Source organism: Octodon degus, unplaced genomic scaffold (genome assembly GCF_000260255.1).
Source record: "Octodon degus isolate 3935 unplaced genomic scaffold, OctDeg1.0 scaffold00020, whole genome shotgun sequence".
Classification (NCBI taxonomy): Eukaryota; Metazoa; Chordata; class Mammalia; order Rodentia; family Octodontidae; genus Octodon; species Octodon degus.
The window spans coordinates 12963328-12990329 of NW_004524596.1; the positions used below are offsets into that span (position 1 = coordinate 12963328).

The 27002-nt window shown below is 51.8% G+C and overlaps 2 protein-coding genes across 3 annotated transcripts in view; one reads left to right on the plus strand and one right to left on the minus strand.

The window, feature by feature from the left end:
- Abcg5 (ATP binding cassette subfamily G member 5) overlaps nt 1-2763 on the minus strand; it is a 23505-nt gene extending 20742 nt beyond the window's left edge. Inside the window, exons 1-2 of the mRNA XM_004627733.2 lie at nt 2525-2763; nt 1917-2038 (exon numbers count right to left, since the gene is read on the minus strand). Of these exons, the coding sequence (XP_004627790.1) occupies nt 1917-2038; nt 2525-2670 (268 nt within the window). The 5' untranslated portion in view covers nt 2671-2763. The remainder of the gene's footprint in view (nt 1-1916; nt 2039-2524) is intronic.
- A 100-nt stretch (nt 2764-2863) lies between these two features.
- Abcg8 (ATP binding cassette subfamily G member 8) lies at nt 2864-20858 on the plus strand. 2 transcript variants are annotated; one of them, XM_012513918.2, is made up of 13 exons: nt 2864-3073; nt 7780-7881; nt 9488-9644; nt 12731-12969; nt 13522-13654; nt 13732-14001; nt 15895-16057; nt 16137-16217; nt 17204-17403; nt 17816-17892; nt 18399-18666; nt 19265-19392; nt 19477-20858. In XM_012513918.2, exons 1-13 carry the CDS (start codon nt 3014-3016, stop codon nt 19612-19614), a joined length of 2016 nt encoding a protein of 671 aa, XP_012369372.2. In that variant the 5' UTR covers nt 2864-3013; the 3' UTR covers nt 19615-20858. The 2 variants fall into 2 exon arrangements, with proteins under 2 accessions (XP_012369372.2, XP_023567018.1); XM_023711250.1 differs by lacking the exon at nt 7780-7881.
- The last annotated feature ends 6144 nt before the right edge of the window (nt 20859-27002 follow it).

Here is a 27002-nt window from a genome sequence, read left to right on the forward strand (position 1 = left end):
GGAGGAGGAGGAGGAGGAGGAGGAAGAAGAAGAAGAAGAAGAAGAAGAAGAAGAAGAAGAAGAAGAAGAAGAAGAAGAAGAAGAAGAAGAAGAAGAAGCTTGAGAGAGACCCTCATCCCTTCTACCATGAGGTTATGGTAAGAAGGTAGCTGCAGATGAGGAACAGCCCATACCACACACCAAATATCAGCCTTTTGATTTTGGACTTCCTAGCCACTAGGACTGTGAGAAATGCATGTCTGTTGCTTATAAGCCACTGTACTGTCCACTGTTCCATTACAGTAGCCCAAGTAGGTTCCAACACTCACTGAGCTCCTGTTCACTTGGTCTTCAGAGCCTACTGCTGCCATCCATTGTGCTTATCATGGTCACAAATTAATCACTGGGAATAAAGAGGTGGGACTATCCCAGTCCATCTTCTATTCCCATACCAAAAATGCCTACACTGGGGAATTTGTCTAGAAACAGTTCCTTTAGCTCACAGTTTTGGAGGCTTGAAGTTCACAACGAGGCAGCCCCAGCAGCTCAGCTGTGGTGCCAGCTTCTGGTTCCATCTCGACATGCACAGGGCAGGAAGACGTAAGCAGGAAAGGCTAAATGCGGAGGCAGCGGGCCGGGGTCAGTTCAGAGACACGCTTGCTATTTTACAATAATCTCCCTGGTAAGAAGGAAATGGAGTCCTGAGAGAGCTGCGTCGTTCCCTTCGCAGGTTCTAGTGTCTTTTAAAATTTCCATGCTGGAGACCAATCTTCCATCTCGTGAACCTTAGGGGACACACTTGTACACACTCCTAGCCCATACCTTCCCTGACTGTCACCCTATGCTTGCATTCCCTGTCTCTGCTAAAGAGAGGAATGCAAGTGAAGAGTGGCAATAAATGCCGACAACTTGTAAAAGCTGTGCAATCGAGAGGCTTCCATGAAGCCAACTTTTCGGAGTCCTCAACCTTTGGAAAGGCGAGACAACCTAGCCTACGTCCTGGTGTTGCCACGCACAGAGCCCCCTGCAGAGCTAACGTACCCATCCCTCAACTGCTGGCAGCGTGGGCTCTGAGGATTCTTATCTGTGAAGTGACCAGAAAATTGCCCTCAGCCACAAGGAGCTGCCTGTCCAAAGGTCGTTCCTTCCTGTGACAAGGGCCGGGTGATGCCTGCACACAGAGACCAATGTGCTGCTCAGCCTCCAAAGCAGGCACCCTTGAGAGGAGGAAGAGAAGAAAGATGTGGGGTATAGGCTTGTAGATGGCCTGGAGTGTTTAACTTCTTAAAAAGGGAAAAGATCTGAAGAAGGATGGAAGAATGTTAAGATTTGATAAGACCTGATATTAGCACATGAACACTTTCTTCCTTTTTTTTTTTCTTTTTTTTTTTGCAGAACTGGGGATTGAACTCAGGCCCTTGCGCTTTCCAGGGAAGTGCTTATTTCACTGAGCCATCTTCCCAGGCCCACATGAACACTTTCGATGTTAGTCTCTATTCCTGGCTGTAAGTCCAGAGCACGGTGGAAGCAAATATAGAATTAAAGGAGCATTTCAGTTCCTATTTAGTTCTTTTCTTCTGTCTCTGGGTGAGTACCCATGGGGGAAATCACATTTGTTGGGCATGCTATACACCTAGCATGCACGAGGCACTGGGTTTGATGCCCGGTATCACCAAGAAAACAAGGGGTAGGGGGGAAGGGGAGCAAGAGAGATGGAGAGAATTCACTTCCTCATGAGATAGGACTTCCTATCTCTCCAGGATCTTTTGCAAGGTCTCATGTCCTGAGTCCTGTGCAGCACGGTCAAATGTCATCAGATCTCATTCTCATACAAATCTGTGACCGTAAAGCTAAGCCTCCTTCTCAACGTGGTGCTTAAGTCAAGCCACAGTCTTGGCAGCCGTTCCCTGAGAGCTGGAGCGCTCCTCCTGGCTTACCTGAGCTCCCTAGGATGCACATGATCTGCCCACTCTCCACGTACAAGGAAATGTCTTTGAGAATCTGCCTGTCCCACCGCTGCCGGCGAGAGGCAACATCCCACCAGGGTCCAACATAACTGCTGTAAAGGAAATCACATGAGAAAAGGCAGCGTGGGATCCCAGAAGGGGCTGGACCCCGCCCCCAGCACTGACCCCAGGTTTGCCCTGCCCAGCCATCTCTGGACAGGATCCTAACTGTATTTCAGCCCTGTGGCCTGTTCTGGAGACTCTGGCTGGTGGCAACTACCTGCTGGAGCCACCCACGGAAAGCACCAGCAGCTGCTAGAAATATCAGGTCTCTGTCTGGCTGTGCAATGGCAAACAGGACACTGTCTGTCCCTAGGTTCACCTGCATTGCCTCTCCGGTCTTAGTCCGCTTCATGCTTCCTACCCCCGCCCTCTGGGCCTTCTAGTCGCAGGGGGAAGCTGCAGATGGTGGGGAAGGGGTGTGGGTCCCGACAGGAAGGGGGAGAGGAGGCAGTGGCAGCCCTTCTCCTCTTTCCGAACCCTGATCTACTCAGGAAGTAGCAGTGAGGAGAGGTGACAGCCCCATGGGCCCACCTTACCTGACGCTGTAGGAGACATGCAGGACACTCAGGCTGTGGCGCGGCCTGGAGGTTCCCGTAGGACCCTCCTCCAAGGAGCTCTGGTGACTGCCCTTTACTTGGCAGTCGAAGGTCCTGTGTCTGATCAGACAGGGGAGCTCGCTCATGGCCAACAGGCAGCACGGGCTGGTGAATTTCCTGGTGGCCTAGCCCTCTCTGAGTGGCTTCCGTTGGGTTGCCAGTGGCAGAGTGCCGCAACTGCAGCTCACCCAGCCCCGAGTTGGCCGTAGATGCCATTATCAGATGTACCTTTAGCCGGAGCATCCTTATCTTAACAGTGAGGAGAGCACACACAGCGTGTTTGTAGGAGGGCTTGCCAGAGAGGAATGCTGGGAGAGAGCCTGGCACCGGCAAGAAGGGAACTGGGGACCCAGCTCTAAGAAACCGAGAGAGACAGCAGCGCCAAAGGCCGCAGGAGTTGCAGCAAAGGGCACAGGGATACTGGTCTCCATGGCTGGGGAGGCTGGGGAGAAGGAGCTCTGGCGGAGGCCTGCTATCCAGGACGCCTTGGTGAGTGACAGGGCAGGGGCTGCCCTGACCCAGCGGGTGGGCAGGAATGGGATCTTTCTTTCCTCCCTTCAGGTTTCTGTCCTAATCGACCACCTGGACCACAGCAGAGCATGGCAGCAGGACTCTATTTCCTGGGTGGCAGAGGGTAGAGAGGATCAGATTTGGGTCTGAGAGGCCTCTTAGGTCACGCTCAGACCCCAAAACCATTCCTATAGGGAAGTCATGTCCATGTTTGTGACTTGGGATGATTTAGCTTTCTCCAAAGGATTCCATCACAGAGTACATTCACACATGCCAAGGACTCTTCTGGTGTCTCCCTTGTCCATGTGGCCATCAGGCCAAGACTCTCAGTGGCAGTAAAGTGACAGGTGTGAGTGGATGACTTTTCGGGAACATCAGATTTTATGCCTAAAATATGCAGGCAATGGTAGGATCTGGAGAGAACTGGAAGGAGCCTGCAGAGGTGGCTGTCCAAAGTTCTCTCCCTCATTTTACCAGGGAAGTGTTTACTTGATAAATTGCCTCTGATGGGCAGGGTGGGTGGAGCCTGAGGCAGGAGGCCACATTGGAAGACAGAAGGAAAGTGGGACCCACCTCCGCTTCACCCCACCCCACTTTTCTGTCTGTCACCTTTGCCTTTTGTGAAAGGCAAGAATAAGAACTCCACAGTCCAGCAGGAGACACAAGCACCTGGAACAGCCTTGAGCTGTCTCGGAGAGACCCAGGCAGGGCTAAGGAGCCCAAGCTCTGCCCTCTAGATTCCCTTGAGCCAACTGCGAGGGGTGCCTCTAGCAGTGGCAGTGTTTGGAGCAAAAGGAGTACGGCTACATGTCCAGCGGAAGACTGTTCAATAGCACGGCTCCTACCCTCTGACCGTGACATGCGACAGGCCTTCCTGACAACCTGGAGGCTCAAGCATAAACTTTAAAAATCTCCTCAGAATGGCGGCTAGAATAAGGTAGCAGGAGCGAGCTAGCCCTGAGCTGGTCCCCTCCTCCTCCCCACCCCGAGCTCCAGCCCATGCTAGAAGGAATTTATATAGTCCTTGTGGTCACCTTGGCCACCCACCCCCATGTCATACGTGCCCTCCACAAACAAATGTGCTTCTGGCCTAAGGCTGCCAGGTGGGAGGTACTGTCAGTGCCACTCCCGGAAGCAGACAAGGCAGGTCCCCTGGGAGTGGGTGGGGGCAGATTGCATGGAGTGGGGAACGGCTGTGGTGTCAGGTACCTGGAATGGTTGGTGCCTGTGGCCCACAAACTCCTTACACCATGGGCAGAAGCAGGTCTAGAGGAGGACAAGAGAATGTCCCAGGGGCCAGGAACAAGCCTCGTGTGTCCCTGTCAGCCACAGGTCCTTAGCATATCACCCCCTGTCCAGAGCCGGGGTTCCCATCCCAGAACAAAGGCCTGAGCTCCGGGTTCCCCATGTGTCTGTCTGTGCTTCTGACTCAGGAATCTGATCAGAAGTTAATACCTGGAGAAATGACAGTGTAGCCCAGCAGGAGCTGAGCTGGTTACCTACAAATAAACCTGCTTTTGCTTTTTTGGGTGTCACCTGTCAGAAATTCAAGTGATGTTCTGACAGTCATACTGATTAAGATGTCAGCCGAATAGATATTTAAGTATTTAAAAAATATAGAGCATTTGTCAAAACCTCAGGAAGAGTCTAACGCATCCTTCCTGGGAGCCAAGGAAAATATTTTAAGATGGAGCAGGAGACACCGATTTTCCTCTTCTAAATGTGGGCTGCTCATAGGGCTCCTGCTGTGGTGGCTGGGGTCCAAGCAAGGGGCCTGGCCCAGGCTCTGTGCCCCTCTCAGATGTTACCTGCCTGACTCCCTCCTTGCCACCTCTCTCCTCAGAGGACCCCAAGCACCCTCCACCTTCTCGTCACAGCCCAGAGGACCTGAGGTAACCTGGACTTGAGGTCACGTCCACTCTCTACTCCATACTCCAAGTGTCTGTTCTTGTTTCTTTAGTGGCTCCTTCGCCTGGAACCCAATCTGGCAGCTTTGGGCTGAGCTCACTCCAGCCTGATGGCCATTAACCAGCACCCCTCCTGCAGACATTCACTTTAAAACAACACAAAACCACGGAACTTGCCTTATCCCAAACAAGTCCCTGGCCACTGACAGATTCCTGGGAGCTTAGCACAAAGACCTGGGGAGCCAAGGGGTGTAGTGGAGGTGCAAGTGAAAAAGGGAGCTCTGACCAGGGCTGCCCTTGGCCTCCCTGGAGGCTCTGGCCCCCTGGAAAAGGGCACAGGCCCTGTCACCTCCTTGGGGCCCATCTCCCTCCTGCTTTGAGCATTGACCCCCCCCAAAAGGTCAAGGTGGAAGCGGATGCTGGACTTCCAGTCACATGATTGTTCTGTCAGTTTGAAAACATATTGTGAAATATTTCAAACAAACCCATTGACATAGAGAACCGCCCTCCCATTGCCAAAGCTTTGAAGCCCACTCCCTGGATCGCTCCCGTATCTCCCCTCCCCACAGATAGCCCCTCGCCTGACTTAGGTACACATCTTACCCTTGTTTTTATTGGATAATGTTGACAGTAATTCGAACCTTAAACCATCTGCAGTTTAGCTACACTCTCTCCGAACTCAGGGCAGATAACCAAGAAAGTCCCATCTAAGGTATCACCAGCGCAGGGGTTCTGCGACAGAGACCATTGTTTGCTTTGTCACCTGAGGCTCGGTGTGTGTGTGTGTGTGTGTGTGTGTGTGTGTGTGTGTGTTGTATACACAGTGAGGCTCCCCCTGACTGGCTGCTGGAGGCCTCTAGCCCTGGCCTCTCTTTCTCTGTCCTAAATCCTGCCTCGCCCACTCAAACTTAAGCCTTGCAGCAGTGGCCTTTTCCTCTGCCACACCTCAAACTTCAAGCCTGAGCGTGGTGAGCACTCGAATTAAGTGACTGTGGTCGGCTTGAAAGAAGGAATGAGCAAAACTGCACGTTGGAATGTGGCACAGGCGGGGACCTGGGGGCCAGGAAGCTTAGTAAGGAATCTGTCCCTGGTCCTGCACTTCAGAAACAGAAGAAAAATGGAGTTTCTTAAGAACCACAAGTCCTGGGCCAATGAACTAGCTCAATGGACTAAGTGCCTGCTTAGGCAAGCGCAGGGACCAGGTTCGATCCCTGGCATCCAGCCCTGCCCCTGGGCGTGTGTGCTGAGCTGGCCACCTAGTCCAGGCGTGGTGGCACACACTGGTAATCCCAGGGCTGGGGAGGCTGAAAACAGGAAGATCCCTATGAGTCTGAGCTTCATAGTGAGACCCTGTATCAAATACAGAAGAAAAAAAAAAAAAAAAAGAACCGCAAGTTCTGTAGCTGAGTGTGGTGGTGCACACTTGTAATCCTAGCACTCAGGAGGCTGAGGTAGGAGGATCGTGAATGCAAGCCCATCTTGGACTACAGAGCAGGAATGGACAAAGGTCAGATAATGGGCACTGAAACAAGATAAGAGGAGTAATTCTAGTGTTCTACAATACATTACAGAGACCATGGTTCACAGCAATTTGTTGTATATTTTTAAATTTTATTTATTTATTTATTTATTTATTTATTTATTTGGTAGAGGGTCTCTCCATGCAGCTCAGACTCATAGTGATCCTCCTGTGTCCACCTCCCCAGTGCTGGGATTACTGACCTGCCAACACAGCGCACCCACAATTCTAGGACCCCTGGGCCCGCACGGCATGCAGTACTAGGGATCGAACCCAGGTCCTTGCGCTTGCCAGGCAGGCCCTTAGGCCACTGAGCTAGCTCCCTGGACCTCTGGTGTAGTTTATAAAGAACCAGAACAGAGTTCTTTGTCTAGTCAAGCAGTCTATGTAGAGAAATAATGAATATTTAGGAACATAAATGCTAACTGGCCTTATTTTCTCATTACACATTTTACACATTCTCCAGCTATCACACTGTACACATGAATAGATATAACCATGTGCCAGTTAAATATTCAAGGAAACACACATGTACCCCCAGCCAGCAGCAGCATGTTGTAGTGTTCACATGTGGGGTTGATGATGGTAGGGACCTCTCTGAAACCCCTTGCAGCATTCATACTAGTTTTGCTGCACAAAACTCATCAAAATAAGATACACAGCGCTGGGAGGCTTGAAAACAGAAGGATCACTACAAGTCCGAGTTGTGTAGTGAGACCCTGCACAAAATTTTAAAAAAATAAGATAAAATAAAAAAGATAGTGCACACCTACAAGCTCAGTACTCTGGGAGGCGGAGGCAGGAAGATCACAGGTTGGAGTCCAGTTTGTGTAAAACAGTAATTTAGTGAGACCCTGTCTCAAAATTTAAAAAAAGCAAAGAAAAAGGCTGGGGATATAGCTCAGTGCAAAGGCCCTGGGTTTATCCCACAGTATAGCAAAAACTAAAAAAGAAAATAAAAAGTGAAGAGATACATTTTTCTCAGATGAGGTCGTCACTGATATTAAGCGTCAGTAACTTGCTAATCACTGTCGTCTCCCCTGTGCACTGTCTGTGGCATCAGGAGGGAAGAAGCGAGATGCGGAGGAGAAAGGCACAGGCTACGGGCTTCCCTGCTCCTGGCTCAGGCCCCCCACGCTGCTCCCTGCAGCTCGCAGTCTGTGCATCATTCACCCCTGCGCTCTTTGGGGCCCACCCCCTGGCCAGGGCTGCTCTGTCTTTGTCTTCGGGAGCTCCTCATCTGTCATATCTTTGAGCAGGGCCTCCAGGACAGCGTGTTCGCCTCCGAAAATGACAACAGCTTGTACTTCACCTACAGTGGCCCGTCCAATACCTTGGAGGTCCGAGACCTCACCTACCAGGTAGGGGCGCGCATGCGTGAGCTGGGAGCGGGCTGCAGTGGGGCAAAAGCGGCGGGAAGGCCAAGCCCGGCCTGCAGCCCTTGGCTCCCGACGACGTGGAAGGCAGTCACCCCCAGGCCCCCAGGCCCATCCCCGGCTGGGTGGCTTCTCTCTGCATCACCAGGACGTGGAGCAGGAGGGGAAAGGCCAAGAAGGGGACCAGGATCCCCGCAGAAACACGAAGCAGCCCATGGGGAAGTCTCTGGAACACTCTCAACTTTAGATTTGGAAATCCCTTTAGACTTCTGAAAAAGTGACGGAAGTGGCACAGCGCTCCCATATGCCCTGAGCCCACCTCCTCTGCGTGGAAACATCGTGTGTGAGAAATGAACAACGTGCACTGCCGCCACAAAGCCAGCCACAGCCTCCATGAATTCAGATTTCACCCATTTATGTGTCTCTATCGATAGACTTCCCCCCCCCTTTGATAGAAATGTACTACTCCCCCAGCCAGCAGCAGCAGCAGCAGCAACATGTTGCAGTGTTCACGTGTGGGGTTGATGATGGTGGGGACCTCTCTGAAACCCCCTGCAGCATCCACACTAGTTTTGCTGCATAAAGCTCGTCAAAATAAGATGCACAGTGCTGGGGATCACTATGAGTCCGAGCTGCGTGGTGAGACTCTGCACAAATTTTTTTAAAAATAAGATAAAATACAAAATAAAATAAAAACATCCTTGCATGTACTCAAGGACAACCAGCAGCCGTTGAGAGGTTCTTGGGGATACCCTGGTCACATCGAAGGACCACTATTTCCCTATCTTTGGGGCAACATTATGCTCTACAGTGGGATTACATGACACCTGCAGTGGTGAACTTCAGAGGCCCAAGCCTGGCTTCCTGTGGGTGTGAGTTAGGACAAGCTAAGGAGCTGCAGGATAACCTTTCTCTCTCTGTCACTTCGCTGTGTGACCTTGAGCAAGTTACTTAACTGCTCTGAGCCTCATCTGTAACACACAGGCTCTAATTGTACCTATACTGTAAACAGGAGAATCACTACAAGTCTGATCTAGTAGTGAGACCCTGAACACCCAGTAGACCCTTCCCTAAAATACAGGAAAAAAAAGAGAGAGAGAGAGAGAGAGAGAGAGAGAGAGAGAGAGAGAGAGAGAGAGAGATCTTTGCTTCTCCCCTCCCCCCATTCTGCTATTGCACCTAACTTCTAGTCCCTTTGTCTCCAAATAGGAACAGCAGCAGCAGCAGCAGGTTTTTAGGGTGATAGAGTTCCAGCTCCATGTTTCTTTTTGTTCCTGTCTTTATCTTGCTTTATTAGAGACTGAACCCAGGCCCTTTGCACTGAGCTATATCCCTAACCCTTTCTATAAATTTTTAAATCTTGAGATAGGGTCTCACTCAGTCACAAGGTTGCACAAGCTAGACTTGAATTTGCAGTCGTCCTGCCTCAGCCTTCCAGAGTGCTGGGATTACAGACGCAATTACAGTCACTCTACCCAGCTGCTGCCTGAGTCTGGTAGAACCTGGGTGGAGAGGGCCTTGGCCTGGTGGAGGACAGGCAGAGCTGCTGACCCCGCTCCCTGAGGAGCCCTCTGCTGTTTCTCTCCCACAGGTGGACACGGCCTCGCAGGTGCCCTGGTTTGAGCAGCTGGCTCAGTTCAAGATCCCATGGCTGTCCCACAAGAACCAAGACTCAGGAGAGAATGGTATCCAGAACCTGAGCTTCCGCGTGCGGAGTGGGCAGATGCTGGCCATCATCGGGAGCTCAGGTACCGCTGGGGGCAGGGCTAATGGATACAGGGGATTCTTCAGAGAAAGGGATGCTCCTTGCTGACTGGCTGATGTAGCAGAGTGACCTAGGGGGGACAGGCCTGGGCTCAAAGTCCAGCCCCTCCTTTCACAGGTTCTAGGTGGTGGGTGCTAGTCCAAACCCTGAGCTGCCACCTGTCCACTGGAAGCTGCAGCCAGTGTCTGTCTTTAACGCCTGGACCCACATCACCAACAGGCAGCTTCAGAATACAATGCTCTCTGCTGGGACTCCTCCAACCACAAGGGTACTCTCGCAGGTCATTTCCCCTACAATCAGATTTGGGTCATGGTCAAACAGTGACTAGGCAGAGCCCCGCCGTGCTCTCCCCCTCCAAAGCCAGAGTGCAGTCTTCAACCACCCGCAGGGAGCCAGAAGTTTGAAACTGGGGATTGAATTCAGGCCCTTGCATTTGCCAGGCGCTTGCACTTACTCTACTGAGCTAATTTCCTAGCCCCTGAGAGCCAGAAGTTTGGACTGCCTCAGACAGTCGCTTCCCCAGGCAAAATTTAAAATTCCAGACTGTTAGAGCTGGGAAGCATTTTTAGAGGACGACTGTAGTAATTATCTAATCCTCAACACTTCTAGAGTGTGCCTTGGAGCGTGCGCGCGCACACACACACACACACACACACACTGCTCTTCAGGACACCAAGTTGAGTTATTTTCCTAATGACACACATTCAGTGCAGAGCTAGAATTTCAACTTGGTCTCCTGATTCTCAGGACCAAGTGCTTCCTCCTAGGACACCTTACATAGGTATTATAGCACTTTATACCTTTGAATTAATCATTTCCAGAGGTAAATATTACTCAATGTATTTAACAGCGACTCCAAACTTTTATACTCTTCCGATAGACAAGCTCTTGTTTATTGTCTAACCAAAGAGCAAATGAATTACTATCTGGAAACGCACTTTGTAACTGAAACAAGATGCACACTCACTCAGCCCCTCCCACGCTGGCCCTGGGGCTGGGATTCTGACCCAAACTAGGATTATTTTGATTTGTAACTTCTGGTGGCTTTCCTCCCTGAGTGAAGCATCAGGCGACACATGGGCTCTTACTGAGAGCCATCCTGGTGCACAGTTGGCAAGTGTGGCCGGTTATGAATACCTTTGATATAAGGAAACTGCAGTCCAAGAGGCTGAATAAGGATTATACCGCATAATATCCGGGTCTTTTGACTCCAGATTCAGTGTTACTTTGTTTCAAGCTTACTTAGCCAAAATTATTAAAGTCCTTATGGAAGTTTAAGTATTGTACTTCTGGGCCACGCATATAGCTCAGTGGCACAGTGCCTGCCTGGCAAACACAAGGGTCTGAGTTTGATTCCTAGTACTAAAAAGATACTACACTTCCTATGACTTTTATTACACACACACACACACACACACACACACACACACACACACACAAGGCCATAATTTTAAAAAGAAAATCAGCCCCAGGCATTTAAGTGTCCTTGACAGAGTCTACAATGCTAGGCATGCTTTCCAGTTGAGGAACTTGGTGGTCAGATGCCATCCACTCTACCAAGGTCGTGTGTGGCCATGTGTGTTTTAACCTGGCCCACAGAGGAGCTCTCCGAAAGCACCGGGCACCCTCCGTTGAAAAGGCTGCCCACGCCTCTCATAGTTTTGCTTAGAAAGCGTGCTCTTCCTGCTCTCTGACCTGGAATCGCAAGGTCCCTGTGCACACTGGTGAAATCCCCTCACTGCTGGACCTCGAAGCCAGGAGCAGGCCTGGGTCCCCCTCTCTGTCTCCTCTCCTGACTATTTGTTTCACCTAAAGTCTCAAGGATCCTCACTGAGATGCACCCAGAAGGCAGTGGGCAGGCCCCTTCCGCTCCGCAACTCTGGGCAGTAAGCAGGAGGATTATGTTGGGCAGAGTGGCCACACTTGCACTGGCACTTGTTTGAAAACAACTTGGAAAATCTTCTCTCCAAAAGGAATATATAAGTAACTTCAAGGCCCACAGACGTAGCTAGCTGTACGGCGTCTGCCTGGCACTTGGAAGGTCCTGAGTTGGACTTCCAATACTAAATAATATTGATAATATTAATAATAATAATAATAATAATAATAATAAAAATCAATAAGGAAACCTAAACCCTGCCCAGGCAACTGGCAGGGCTCATTTCCAGCTCCACCGCAGAAAAGTTTCCAAGTTTGAGCCCGATTTGCATTCACCGTTCAAATAGCTGGTAGAGGATGGGCCTGACTGTGTTCTTTTGCAGAGCAGATCCAAATTCCCTGAATCAGTGGTAACTGGTGCACATTCAGAGGTAGATGGAGTTACCTTGAGTGCAGGCTCTTTTTAAAAGAGAGTATAAAAGTGCTACTGATAACAATGAGAGGAGAGCAGAGTCGACTTCAGCACCTGTGCATACACTGCACTCTGATACCATTTCCACATCCACTACGACAGCTTTCATCCCTGTTACTTTTCTCCTTTACTTCTCAAAATAGGTTCCCGGGTCTGCATTTCTTTAAAAGACACCCTACAAATGTTCCCAGCAAGTCCTTCCCTCTGAGGCACTCTAAGCCAACTGACAGTGAATGATGATAACACTGCTGGCATGTTGGCCAGGAAGAAAACCTTATGCCTCATGTGCAATTAACCACAGCCACGCTTAGGAGAAGGAGCACGGGAGGAGGGGACAGAGCCTCCAGGTTCCAGCCGGCCTGCGGCAGTCAGGTTTTCCTGTTACTCAGATAGTGGCTGACCTGGCCTGAACCCCAGGACCAGTGTATCCCAATGCCCCAGGGAGGGCCGGGGATATAAGTGGCATAAGGGCCTGCCTGGCAAGCGCAAGGTCCCAAGTTTGATTCCCTATACTGGAAAAGAAAAAGACAACAACACCCCAAGGATGCACAAGAAGCCTGACGCCCTTGTCTGGGCGCTGCCACACCCAGGCCAAGGAGCAGAGCCACCCTCCCGGGGCTTGGTCACTTCAGCGAGGTTACAGCAGGCCAGGGTGACAGCAGCAGCCTCTGCCTGGCCCTCGCAGCTCTGCCTCAGCGGTGACTCTGGTCGCTTCGCAGGCTGTGGCCGGGCCTCGCTGCTGGATGTCATCACTGGCCGAGACCACGGTGGCAGGATGTGCTCAGGCCAAATCTGGATCAACGGGCAGCCCAGCACCTCCCGGCTGGTGAGGAAGTGCGTGGCCCACGTGCGCCAGCACGACCAGCTGCTCCCCCACCTCACTGTCCGGGAGACCCTGGCCTTCGTCGCGCAGATGAGGCTGCCCAGAAGCTTCTCCCAGGCGGAACGTAACAAAAGGGTAACTGAGCCGGGTGGTGAGCCACGGGGCCTAGGAAGCCACCACATCCCTCCCCTTGTGCCTCAGGACAAGCCAGAGGGAGGCCAAGTGCCCCAGCTCATCACCCCCTGCCGAGGAGGGTCAGCTCTGCGCTCAGCCATCTCCCAGGCCTACCATGCCAGGAGCTACACCTTTCCTTTCAGCACCTGGGAGGCTGGGGGGCAGGGATATGATCTACAAGTCTGAGCCCAACCTGGAAACTTAGTAAGGTAGTAAAACTCTTTCTCCAAATAAGAAAAGACAGAGGAAGTAGTTCAGTGTGAAGCCCCGGGATTCAATCCCTGGCACCTCACACACACCCACATACATGCACACAAAGCCAGCTCAGCCTCAGCCAGTGGCACCTGTTTTATTTGTGAGCCTCTCTTTTTTTATCTGTGGCCAAATGAGCAGGGAGCCCAACTGTCTCACACCCAACTCTGGGTCTGTGCTCGGCACATGAAACCCCGGGGAGCAGGATCGGGCAGGGCAGGCAGCCCGGGCCCTGACGCCCACTCCCCACTCCGGCCGCAGGTGGAAGATGTGATCGCGGAGCTGCGGCTGCGGCAGTGCGCGGACACCCGCGTGGGCAACACTTACGTGCGCGGGGTGTCGGGGGGCGAGCGCCGGCGCGTCAGCATCGGGGTGCAGCTGCTGTGGAACCCGGGTGAGTGCCTGCACCGTGGACAGCGGGAGAGGCGGCAGCCGGAGCACTCGGGTCACCCCTTCTCCTCCTCTGGCCAGGGATCCTCATCCTGGATGAGCCCACCTCAGGCCTCGACAGCTTCACGGCCCACAACCTGGTGCGGACCCTGTCCCGGCTGGCCAAGGGTAACAGGCTGGTGCTCATCTCGCTACACCAGCCGCGCTCTGACATCTTCAGGCTCTTCGACCTGGTCCTCCTTATGAGCTCGGGCACCACCGTGTACCTGGGGCCCGCGCAGCACATGATCTCATACTTCACAGCCCTCGGCTACCCCTGTCCCCGCTACAGCAACCCCGCGGATTTCTATGGTGAGACCACAAGGCCAGGCTGGGCAAGGGCTCAGGGTACCCCCCACCCAGCTCTGCACCACTGGGCTTAGCGGAGCGTGGGGTCTGGGAATCTGCAGGCGGCAGCCGGGAGGCCAGCATGCAGCTGCAGGCAGGACCCAGGTCTTGGTCAGGGGCTCTCGGGACAAGGAAACTGCCCACTGGCCCACACTTGCTTTCTCTTGGTCCTGAACACTCAGGATTTTACACCTGGGTGGCATGAACAAGCCGCTTCCTCCCTCCCGTCCTCCCTCCTTTCTTTCCTTTTTCCCTCCCTCCTTCTGCCCCTCCCTTCCTCCCAAAGAGTGTGCTGCATGACACAGCTGTAGGACAGCCGGCACAGTGATACCCAGGCTGGGAGTCACCAGCAGCGGCTGCCCCCGCAGGTCAGCTGGAGCCCATGTTATCCCAGGATGGTAAAGCCCAGTGAGGAGATCAGCAGGAGACTTGACGACAGGCCCATTCTCTCGAAAGCATTCAGTGGGGCCCGAAAGTGCTGAGGCCCCGGAGGTCTCCTGCTTGGCCCTCACACCCTGGAAGAACTCACCCCCTTGCCTGTGGTGACACAGCAGTGAGGCAAGAGCGGGCCTCTGCTGGGGCTTTACTCCTAACAGCCCTAACTCAACCCTAACCCTCACCCTAACCGCTGTCTGCTGGCACCCACTCTCCGGGCCTGCACCCCTTGTCCTGTGAACTCGTGCCACCTCAGTGAACTCAGCCCACCTTTTTCCTGTGTGCAGGCACCACCTGCCTGGCCTCTTGCCCATCATCCTCAGATAAGGGATCAGAAGGCACCTGCTCACATGGCCGCTGGGGGCAATTTGAAGCACACCTGGAGAAGTCAAATGCCCACAGCAAACTTACAAACGTTTTTGTTCCTATTTTGTATTTTTTGGCGGTGGAATGGGGGGTGTAGGTCCTTGTCTACAAGTCCTGGGGCAGGTGTCCCTTGCCAGTCTGGGGCACAAGAGCCAGTGGGCCTAAGGTGCCTAGCAAGTCTGATGTTTTGTGTCCCAAAAGAACATATTGTGGTTTCTGAGACCCTTCCTGGCTTGAGATGTGTAATGAAAATGGAGAAGGGGAAAGGGACATAGGTGACAGAGAGATCCCAGCCGTGCTGAGGTCAGGAGGAAAGGATGGAGGGAGGCACCAGGTGCATGTGAACTGGCCCCAGTGGGGTGGGGGAAGGCGCTGCCATGAGCACCGGGGTCTGCCTTCCTGGTGCTGCTGCAGCCTTGGGGGTTGATGACCAGGCACTGTGGGCAGAAGACTGCAGTAAGCGGCTCCCTGGTGCGGGGGGTCGTTTCCTGGTGTGCAGGAGGTGGCTCTCCACTGGGTCTGGCTCCCATCCTGTGGTCTAGCTGCTGACCAAGGGCAGTGAGAACTCTGTGTACTTGGCTGGTCCGTGGCTTCCTTCAAGCAACCCTGTCCTGCCTTGGGCTGGGTACTTGGGAAGCTAGATTTTTAACCCACAAGGGTGAGGCAAGAAGGAGACCCACTGCCTCACCCTTCCTCCTGGCACCCCATTCCCCCAGCCCCATTTCTTCTGAGCAGCTGGCAAGGCTGAGTCCTCAGCAGAAAGCTTCCTTCCTGGACAGACGGCATGGGAGCCAGGGTACAGCTGTGTGAAGCTCTGGCCTGGAAATCTCTTCCTCCTGGGCTTCCTCCATGAAGGGTGCTGGGCTGAACAGGGTTCAGTCCTGGAGCTGGGGTCTGGCAGGGCAAGGGCCAGTCCCAGAGGTCTCTGTCCCTCTCTATTCTGGCTGTTGTTTCATGGGTCCTGCTCAGAGATGGGGGGCGGGGGCATGGCATGGAGCCCCAGGGCTGCAGGGCTAGAAACTGGGTCACCCATGGCCTCACATCTCTTGCTTCCAGTGGACTTGACTAGCATCGACAGACACAGCCAGGAGCAGGAAGTAGCCACCAGAGAGAAGGCCCGGTCCCTCGCAGCCATGTTTCGAGAGAAAGTGCGCGACTGTGATGACTTTATGTGGAAGGCCGAGGCGAGGGAGCTCGATGTGGGCACCTGCGTGGCTAGGTACGGGGGCAGCTGGCTCAGGGTGTGAAGCTCCCTGCTGCCCAGGGCTGCCCTGACCCGCCACATGCTGTCTCCGCAGCCCGACCCCCCCCTGTGACAACAGCTGCCAGACTCCATCAGAGCCCCCCGGGGTGCTGCAGCAGTTCGCCACCCTGACCCGGTAACTGTCTTTCATTGTGTCCCCACACCCCTCCCCCAAATTCCCTGTCAAGCACTTTCTATCTAAAGTGAATTTGGGGACCGGCCCGATAGCTCAGCGGATTAAAGCGCCTGCTTAGGCAGACACAGGGGCTGGGGTTTGACAGCAGTGAGGCTGGGCGTGGTGGCACATGCCTGTAATCTCAGCTCTTGGGAGGCTGAAAATAGGAGGATCACTATGAGTCCTGTCTGTGTAGTGAGACCCTGTAGATCCTGCACTAAATACATAAAATAAAATAAAGTGAATTTGGGGGAGAAAGTAAGAGGTAGAACTACTGGAGAACTGCATGTTCAGAACCATTTTCATGCCTCATGTGTGCATTATTATTTTTATTCTCTGAAAAAAAAATTAAAATAACCTTACTGGAACTACCATGAGGTCACTGTGGAAAAAATGACTGTACACGAGAATCTAAGCCAGAAAGAGAAAGGTCCATGTCACAGGAGCTCTTGCGGAAAGCCAGGCGCAAGTGCTCTGTGTCTTCTGCCCATTTCCATGAGCACAAACATTTGAATACACAGGTAGAGTCGACTCTGCGTGACGTTCTGTAGCAGCCTTTTCTCCCTCAGAATGGCGCCTCCACCTCTCTGGTCCCTGGACCTGCTTAGGTTCGCTTCAGACTTTTTTACCAGCCCAAGTCAGAACACTACGGCAAACATCTCCGTACATCTTTATGGACTGATTGATTTTTCCCACAGCATAATTTCTGTAAATAAAATCACCAGGCTGTTCATTGATGATAAAAGACATAATCCTGATTCGTGCCGACTGAGGAATAGATACTTTCATCCTTCCCCTCAATTAATCCTCACAGAGGCTCTTTGAGTGGGCCTTGCTATCTCCATGTTTTTCTCACAACAGGAATGATCCCTCCAGAGATTACACGACATTCTCAAGGTCACAACGTTGTTCCCTTGACATCTTTTTCTTTTTACTCTTTGTGTAAGCCGCCAGGTTTCCAGCGATTTCCGAGACCTGCCAACCCTCCTCATTCACGGGGCGGAGGCCTGCTTGATGTCCCTGATCATCGGGTTCCTCTACTATGGTCACGGAGACAACAAGCTCTCCTTCATGGACACCGCGGCCCTCTTGTTCATGATCGGTGCACTAATCCCATTCAACGTGATCCTGGATGTTGTCTCCAAATGTAAGTGTCACCTACTCCAGGGCCACAGACACGGGGTGCCGGCCACGCTGCATGCCTGCCCAAGACGAGCCGCTGGGCAGCCGAGGGAACAGCTGGGCAGAGCAATTTCATCGGGATTATGTAATAAAAGCCATTGCTTTTAAAGTTTGCAGCTGAATAGAACATACAAATGAAAGGCTTAGCTGCTCCCATCCTGTCCGGGTCTGTGCCGAGTGGTGGAGTGCAGGGCGTGGGTCTGCAGCACCTATGGAGCCTCCCTGGACTTCTGGGCCAGGCTCACTTTATGATGTCTGTTTTTTAAAAAATACAATAAGAAATTCATGCAGTACAGCTGCTTTTAAGGATGTTGAGGGAGATGCAAAATCAGAAACAGGTGGATGACTCTTCACCCTTCCACCCACCCTGGCCCCAGGTCACTCGGAGCGGGCAATGCTGTACGCAGAGCTGGAAGACGGGCTCTACACCACTGGTCCCTATTACTTTGCCAAGGTGACTGCTCAGGGTGGTGGCAAGTACAGGGTGGAGAGAGCTGTACACACTGTACAGGTGCCGCAGTGATGAGTTGGGTCTCCCTGCGATCACAGAGACCACCTTCTCTTGGGGGTCTCAAAACCTGCACCTTGTTAACAAACCTAGCCCAGAAGGCTAGGAATGTGGATCAGAAATGACACTTTTCTGGTCCGCAGGAGCCTAAATGGGAAACAGTGGGGAATCCTTAGCACATTTGACCTCTGGAGCTCTGGAGCAGGTTGGTCAGGCGATTGTTGTCAGGAGCTCAGAGAGGCTCTCGGGCTCTCCCAAGAACACGGGTACTAGGGCTGGGGGGGAGGGGGGCAAAGACTTGAAACCAGGTCTCAAGAGAGCAGCCAGTGGCTGCCAGTTAGTGGGGAAACCACTCTGTGCTGCCCTGTGGGGGGAGTCAGCGCACCCCCTCTGCAGCCTCAGTGCCAGGAGGGGAGGCTGGCGTCATGGTGCTGGCTCTGTGTCCGCTTCAGATCCTTGGCGAGCTGCCCGAGCACTGCGCCTACGTCATCATCTACGGGATGCCCACCTACTGGCTGGCCAACCTGCACCCGGAACTCCTGCCCTTTGTGCTGCACTTCCTGCTGGTGTGGCTGGTGGTCTTCTGCTGCAGGGCCATGGCCCTGGCTGCCGCCGCCCTGCTGCCCACCTTCCACATGTCATCTTTCTTCTGCAACGCCTTCTACAACGCCTTCTACCTCACGGGGGGCTTCATGATCAACCTGAAGAACCTCTGGACAGGTGAGGTCAAGCGCTGGGCAATGTCGCTTCCATCCGGTCCCACCCAAGGCCAGCAAGAGAGGCCTTGGCCAGCTGCCCCGCGGCGGCCTCAGCAATGCCCTTAGAGGAGCAGGCAGCACCAGAGACCACTCTACTCCCTCCCTCTCCGTATCACCCGGGAGCCAGCTCCTTCCCTCCCGCATAGCCCTAGGCGTGCTCCTGGCTCCACGGCAGAGCCTGGCCTCTCTGACCTGATCCTCCGCAGACGTGTGCTCAGAACAAGCCTCCAGCCCCGTGACACCTCCTGCACCCCCAGCACCCCCTGCCCGCCCTCACCTGTGCGGCTGCTCCTCTACCCCCTCTAGGAAAAGCCGTTCTTCACCTCCCCATTCCCTCTTCTCCCAGCCCTCTGCTGACAGCCAGGCGGGCTCAGGGCTTGCTGCTCCCGCCGAAGCACGAAGCTCCTGCACAAGGCAGAGCCCAGGCTCCATCCTCCGGGGAGGGCACGTGTAGTCCTGTGACCCTCTAGATTGCTAGGGATCCTACATGGGGTCGCCCCGCAGCTCCTCGCCTTCTGAGCTCCAGGCCGCGGGGCTGACGCGGCTCTCGCTGTCCGCAGTGCCCTCGTGGGTCGCCAAGGTGTCCTTCCTGCGGTGGTGTTTCGCAGGGCTGATGCAGGTCCAGTACAATGGGCGCATCTATACTGTGCAGGTGGGAAACTTCACGTTCTCAGTCCCAGGAGATAAGGTAAATAGTGAGGGCCTCGGGAGGTGAACTGACGGGCAGATAAGTGGACGCCCGTACGAGCTCACTGAATGTCCGTGTCTACAGATGGTCAGTGACATGGACCTGAACTCGCACCCTCTCTATGCCATCTACCTCATCCTCATCGGCATCAGCGGCGGCTTCCTGTTCCTGTACTATGTGTCCCTAAGGTTCATCAAGCAGAAGTCCAGCCAAGACTGGTGATTTGCGTCCCCACTCGTCCCACCGCACTTGCTCCTCTCTGGAGCTCCTCCCTGGGACAGCGAAGGCGCCGATGCTCGGCTTCATCCGGCCCCTGGCGCTGCAGTGGCACAGGTCAGCCACAGGATGGCAGTAGAATAAAGACAGTTGAAAAGGATTTCTGCTCTCTGCTCACCGGCCAGAGCTCGTGACTGCCAGAGCCAGAAAACCCACTGGGTGCAGCCTACAGTGTTGCTAATCTATTTCCTTTGGGTCTTTATACAGGCAGCTCAGTGTAGGATGGGAGCAAATCAGCTATGAACTGAGCACCTTGGCTCGGCAGGAAGTGATAGAACCTAGAGAAAATGGTAACAAGGGCAAAATGTTTAGCCTCATTTCTACCGTCCCCTCCCTGCACTCTGCTTAGCAGCTCTAGTAGCCTAAAACATCCCAGTGTGATCCCATCTCTTCTTTTTGTATGGGTTCCAAAAACCAACACGAACAATTAAAACTTTATTGAGCCTCTATTTTGAACATCCACTTATCCTCAGTATAACCCTTGGAGGTAAGCAGTGTCCCATTTTACAGGTAAGGAGACTGAGGCACAGGCAAATTCAGTTTGCCAAGCTCACATAGCTACTGGGCAGCAAAGTCACACAGGGATCAGAAGTGTTTGAGATCTACAAAGTCAGAGGGCAGGGTGAGGCCTGAGCCGCCAAGTCTTCCATTGCGGGACAGATTCACAGAGCCTGTGCCGGCTCGGCCGAGCCTCATGATGGCATCTCAGTGGCCCTGGCTGGGTCTCAAGACCAGTCTTGAACCTCTCACGTGGCCAGAGGATGTGGTGCGACAGGTGGGAATATCACAGCGATGGCACTGGTCCTTCTGGGGCATCCTGCCGGGCCTCACGCTTCCCCACGTCCTCTTGCCTTGCCTCTTGGTTGAAGGCTGTCTGCCAGGCTCTCCACAGTCAAGTCACAGTTCTCGCTACTTTGTGGCAAAAGCACTATTAATAAGCATTCTGTGGAGAGGCACCTGGAAAGTATAATTGCACACTCCTCATCCAGATTTCCATTTATTCATTTTTTTATTGCTACCAATATAGATTTTTGCTTCCTATTTTATTCAATGTATCCAAATCCTTTGCTATTTTTTTTTTTTTTTTTGAGACAAAGTTTCAATAAGTAGTCTAGGCTGGCCTTGAACTAATGATTCTCCTTAGTCTTTGTCTTTCAAGTGTCAGGATTGTAAGTGTCCCCCCACCCCCACCCCGGAAAACTGTCTTTAGTATGTGTTACTGGGAGAACAAACCTAGGGCCTTCACATTGAGCTACATCCCCAACCCTTTTTAAATTGTCCAAGCCAGGCTTGAATTTGCAACCTTACTGCCTCAGCCTTCTGCATGCAGGCATTGTAGCTGTGCACCACCACACCTGGTTTGCAGTCCTTAATTTCGATGCCGAGGTTGTTCCTGATTTGGCCAGGGGGTGCCCCTTCAGGCCGGCTTCATCCTTTTGATGTTTCCCCACCACTCTCCTAGGACTTTGTGAGCCCATCACCAGTCCCTAGAGTCTGGGTTCCTGTTAGTGGACAGTGGTAGGCAGAAGCCAAAGTCTGAGTGATGCACATGCGTGTTGCTGTGGGGCACGCTGCTCACAGTGCACAGCTTGGGGAGGATTCCGGGCACAGGCACACACGCATGTGTACATACACACACCTAACTACAGATGGGGGTTTACGTGAGACATCCAGGTCCCATCCAGCGCCAGAGTTGGTTCTAATTTTCTCCCTTTTCCTACTGACTCCGCTCTCCACTTTGGGGCACCTGGCTTCCACTGGCTTCCTCCCTCCACCCCTTTGCTCCTGCAGGGGGCCCATCGTGTCCCTGCCTCTGCCACTCTGCGCAGCTGTCCCGCACCCCACACTGCTCCAGGCCCCTCCTCTGGTCACAGAGTAGCTGGAGGCCTGAGGGAAAGAGGGATTCCTCCGCCTTCCAGGGGACTCCAGGCTGCGGTGAGGGCTGCGGGCTGCAGCCGCGAGGACTTTCTGTGAGCTCATCGCTCAGTCTGCAGAAGTTGCTGCCAAGTCGGGCGAAAGTCTTCTTCCCTCTTTAGAGCTGCGGCTCACCACTCTGGCTGCCCCCAGTTGGGCTTTACCATAGGCGGTGTGGCCCCATGCCTGGAACCCCGACCCTGTGGGCCTATTTCATTTAAGGTACTTGCTAAGGCAGGTGAGGCCAGGACAGGAAGCCCTGTGCTGGAGTGTGTGAGGTACCCGAGCCACATACTTTGAGGAGAGAGATAGGATACATGTATTTGTAGTTCTCAAACATATGATTGCAAACTTTCCCTAGTAAAGGTCAGGTGGTAAATATTTTAGGCTTTGAAAGCCACGGTCTTTTTCACAGTTACATCACTGTCATGGTGTGAAACAAGCCCACCAACAGGGGCTGGGGTGTGGCTGCGCTCCAGTAAAATGCTACTTAAGAAAACAGGCCGCTTGCTGGACTCGGCCTGGCCCTTGATCAAAAGGTAAAGGTGTCTGCAATTTTCAGCTTACGTTCTCCACTCTCAAGTTATGCTATTGATGGAGGAATTTTAATTAAACCAAAAGGAATGACCTACATTAACATTTCTGAATATGATTTTCACATCAACTGTCCTCATTCCTGTAAGGATTATATAAACCTAATCTTGCCCTGGGTTAAGCCAGTCTACAGTCAGATCTTCCAAGCGCTTGTTGGCTGTTCTCACATCTTTCTTCAAGTCTGTGTTCTCGGATTAAACAGCAGCAGCCTTTAAAGCCTGTGTTAAATCAAAGCGTTACCGACCTGGGGGCAGGGGTTCTGTTGAGACTCACCTTAGACCCTCTGCACAGCCAGCCCGCGGAGCCACTTGGTGCTGGGGCAGGGCTGCCGCAGCCCACAGCACCAACCAGGATCCGAGGTCAGCACGGCATGGCGCAGTGTGAGGGGTGGGAGCTTCTCACTGCTTATTGGAAAAATATATCCAGTACTCATGCCAGAAAAGACTTGTTTGAAAACAGCCTGAACTATTCATTCAAATCTCGTCACCCGTCATTTGTGTTTGATAAATTGGTTCTTCATTAAAAGCGGCCCAGGTAGGGGCGAGCTTGGCGGTAAAGCAAATCTGCTTAGCTAGCGTCAGACCTTGGCTTTGGTCCCTGGCACCCAGGCTAAGCGGTGTCCATGTCCCCTGGCCCTGCCCAAGGCAGGGGAGGTGGGCAGTGGAGAGCTGGGCGCAGCAGCTCACCAGCTCACATGGCTCAGCAGCCAATAATTTAAACAATAGAGTTTAGCCAGTGGCCTGAGGTTTTTAACACATACCCACATAGTGAGGAGTCCGCTTGCTAGGTAAGAGCACTCACTTATCCTCTTGTTTTTTGGTAAACATAGGACTGCTTTTCCCAAGTTGTGAAAAAAAAAAAAAAAAAAAAAAAAAGAGAAAGAAAAGGCTTTTCACTTCTGTTACTTCCATGAGCACAGAACCCTTGCGATGTGCTTGGGCTCAGCCCCGGGCTCTTTCATCACTTTCCCGAGGGCTCCTGACAACACCAAGTATCTGAGACAATCAACTTAGAGAGGAAAGGTTTCAGTTTTGGCAGTTTCAGATCATGACTGGCACTCGGGGCTTTAAGAGCTCTCGGGCCTCAACTCCTGTCTTATCTCTGAGCCAGAGTGAACAGATACACAGCAGCCTCTGCCACCCAGTGTGTGGAAGGACCCCAAGGCACGCACACCACATGCCCGGAGCGAAAGGATGTGCAGAGGGGTACACAGGCCTGTGCCCACTGGTCCCCCAGAGGCTTGCTTGGCCCCTCCCAGTGCCTGGCAGTTATAACTAGGAGAGGCTGAGAGAAAAACAGATCAAGTCAAGAACGGAGACTCTGGGGGCTGGGGAGATAGCTCAGTGCTCTAAGCACCTGCCTGGCAAGTGCAAGGACCCGGATTTGATTCCCAGTACCACATGCCATGCCAGCCCCAGAACCCTGGGCACACCGAGATGGCACACACCTGTAATCCCAGTGCTGGGGAGGCTGAGACAGGAGGATCGCTGTGAGTCTGAGTTGCATAGTAAGATCCTGTACCAAATAAATAAGAGAAAAAAAGAAGAATGGAGACTTTCTGTCTGTAATGCCAGCACTCAGGAGGCTAAGGCAGGAGGATTGCTCCAAGTTCAAGGCCATCCCGGGTTACAAAGTGAGCTTGGACAGTGGAGTGAGACTGTCTTTAAAAAATAAATAAAAGGAAGAAAGGAAGGGAAGAAAGACAAGAGTTTGATGAGCACATGCTAGGACTTGAGATCCACAGGGATGCCTTCAGGGAATGTTCTGTGGACAGACCCTGGCAGCCCACCTGGCCAGAGGTCAGAGCAGCAAGTCCAGAGTTGCTTAAATGCGTTTACTTTACCTAGATCTAATGTTTCCTTTCTTCATGCAAAAATAGAAAAGGTAAGTGCCTATTCGGGATTTGCTAATGCAGCCATTTCTTTTATTTGTACTAGGGCTGCATAATGTGGGTTTTGTAAGTCTGCAGGCCGGAAAGCAGGATCCATTTCTAATGGAAACACTCTCCATGACTGTGTAACTCTAAGCGATACATTACCATGATTCTGCACCCCCTACCGCTAACAGTTCGACCACACTCAAGGAATTTTGCTTTTTACATGTAGAAATTCTACAAATATTGGTTTTTCAGAAAGACAAACATTATGTGAAATTTGTGCTCAGACATGAGAAAAAGTCTACAGACGTTAGGAATGAACTGTACAGAGAACAGTTTGCAATAGAAACCTGGCTTAATAATTTACTGGAACTTGAAAACTCGGTGAGTATGCCAGGCACCAGGTACTGGAGTAAATGGGGGAAACTGTGCAGTGTAAGGCGCTCGGAGACTGGGAATACGCACTTCCATTAACGTGAAAGGTTATTAAAGAATATCTTTATAGTTTAGATTCCAGTTTGACTTTTTGTCGGATTAACTGATTTTGAACTGGAACACTCTAGTCTTGTTTTCTTACAGGAAGCACAAGCCTTCAAAGTCCTAGCCATTCTCATATCTATGTAATTCCAGGAAGTTCACTTTTGGGAGGCTATGAAAATCAGCTAAGAAGCTTGCGTGGCACAGAAGTGGGTGCTTGGTCCTGTGCTGACCACGGAACCAATTCATGTAGTCTGCAGCAGGCACTGCACTGGGACTGAGGCCACAGACGGTGACGGGGTGCCAGTCGCCAATCGGGAGTTGTCTGTCTGGAAGGCCTGGCTGCGGGAGCGCCGTGGAGGGAGCAGTGCAAATGCTAGTCAGGGCCCAGGGGCTACCCCGGGAGGGCGACGGTGCTGCAGAGCCCCCGCGCATGAAGTGGACGGACCCCAGCCAACTACGGGGTGTACAACGCATCCTGACGCTTCAGGAAAACACCTTTCACTTTGACTGCCTGTACAGCCAGACTCTTGCCTTCTAAGTCTCACCAACTCTGTCCTTTAGCGATCTCAAATGCTTGCTTGTTCATAAAACAGCTGAATAGCGCTATCAGCCAGGAAATTCTGGCTATTATTATTTTTGTGGTACTGGGGACACAGGAGCTTATTCTACTGAGTTATCTTCCCAGCACCTGGCTACTTAAGACTGAAGTTCTTTAAAATGGGTCTGAGTACCTGTGAAAAATATTTGGTAAGATTTTTTTTTTTTTTTTTTTTTTTTTTTAGGACTGGTGAGACAGCTCAGTGGTCTAAAGCACCTACTTAGAACAAGCTCAGCAAAGCACAGGGACCACAGTTCAATCCCCAGCACCACATGCCAGCCAGCCCCGCCCCCAAGCAGGCTGAGCTGCCCACACACACACACACACACACACACACACACACATAAATAAATAAATTTGAAAAAAAAAGATATACATTTTTTAAATAAAAAAAGGGAGTTGCACACGTTTGTATTCCTACCATTCGAGAGGCTAAGGCAGGAGGATCACTGAGAGTCCAAGACCAGCCTGGGCTACAAAGTGAGTTCAAGGCTAGCCCAAACTGCATAGTGAGACCCTGACTCAAAAACGAAAACAAACAAACAAACAAAAAAACACAAAACAGCTGTCCAGTTACTAGTTACTTGGAATATACTTTATTTAAAACAATTCATGTTTTAGCACATGAACTTAAGACATACAATATTGTACTTTTGAAGAAGTTTTGCAATGACTCATTTACTTTCTGGAATTTTCTGTTTGTGAATCATCTGAGTGTTACACATTGACCAGCAATAATTATTTACTCTATAGTTCTATTTATTTCAAAGTAGTTATTAGATATTAAACACTCATAAGCCTTTGTAAATTTCAGTGATTACACTTTACCTGTTTACATGCAAAATGGACATCAATACAGTGCTAACAGTTCTTGACTAGAGTCCTTAGAAACATACACATCTGCTCTAACCTGCCATTTAGAATGTCGTCAGGCGCTGTGCTGTAAGCCTATAATTCCAGCACTCTGGGAGGCTGAGGCAGGAGGATCGCAAGTTCAACCCCAGTCTGGGCAAATGGGCAGCTCAGCAAGACCTTCTCTTAAAATAAACATATACATGTCTATGTAGGTGTGTATGAAAAGGACTGGAAATGCAGCTCAGCACAGAGGCCCTGGCTTCAATTTGCAGGACCATGGTGGTGGTGGGAGGATGCTAAAGGAAGGCTTTTTCATATTTTCTTTGTACTACATTCACATTTTACTTCTTTGTGCAAGTGAGATTATACTTCCAGGTTCCCCAAAGACAATTTCAGATTATACCCCACCTTTGAACTATGTTTTAGCCAAAATAAATAAAGCTTAGGTCACCTAATCTAGGATTAACAAGTCTGTAAAACAGAGGGACTGCTTTAGCAGAGATCCTCCAGACTGGTGCTCAAAGGGAGGCTCCATCATGTTCTTGAGCTGGGCCTCCACAGAGGGCAGCCTCGCGCCTCCTCAGAGCTGAAGGCCCAGCTTGTGCAGTGACACACAAGACTTGGCTGCCCTCTGTCAGCTTCCTATCCACCCGTGGGCAGGCACTGGCCAAGCAGCGCTGGTCCCACAGGACACGCAGAACAGGCATGCTGTTCTGAGAAAAGGTTGGAGCCCACCCAGCTCTGAAACCCAAGAGCAGGCAGTTCCAAACTGAAACAGGCAAGGCAGGCTTCAAAATGAGGGTAATTACTAAAGAAGACATTTCAATGTCTCCACACAGGTCAATATTCCATATGAAGATCCCTTGGTAATGGTAAATTGTCAACTATCTACCTTAAATTTTTGTTTTTTAGTTTTGGTACCAGAAATCATACTCAGGACCCGGCCACTGCCAGGCAGGCGCTTGTGCTGCTGAGCTGTATCCTTGGCTCTTAATTTTTTTTTAAAAAAGTACCTAC

Coding starts and splice junctions, on each gene's coding strand:
- Abcg8 (XM_012513918.2), top strand. CDS start 3,014: ATGGCTGGGGAGGCTGGGGAGAAGGAGCTCTGGCGGAGGCCTGCTATC. Junction 9,645..12,730: donor GGCCATCATCGGGAGCTCAG/GTACCGCTGGGG, acceptor GTCGCTTCGCAG/GCTGTGGCCGGGCCTCGCTG. Junction 16,218..17,203: donor CAGTTCGCCACCCTGACCCG/GTAACTGTCTTT, acceptor TCTTTGTGTAAG/CCGCCAGGTTTCCAGCGATT.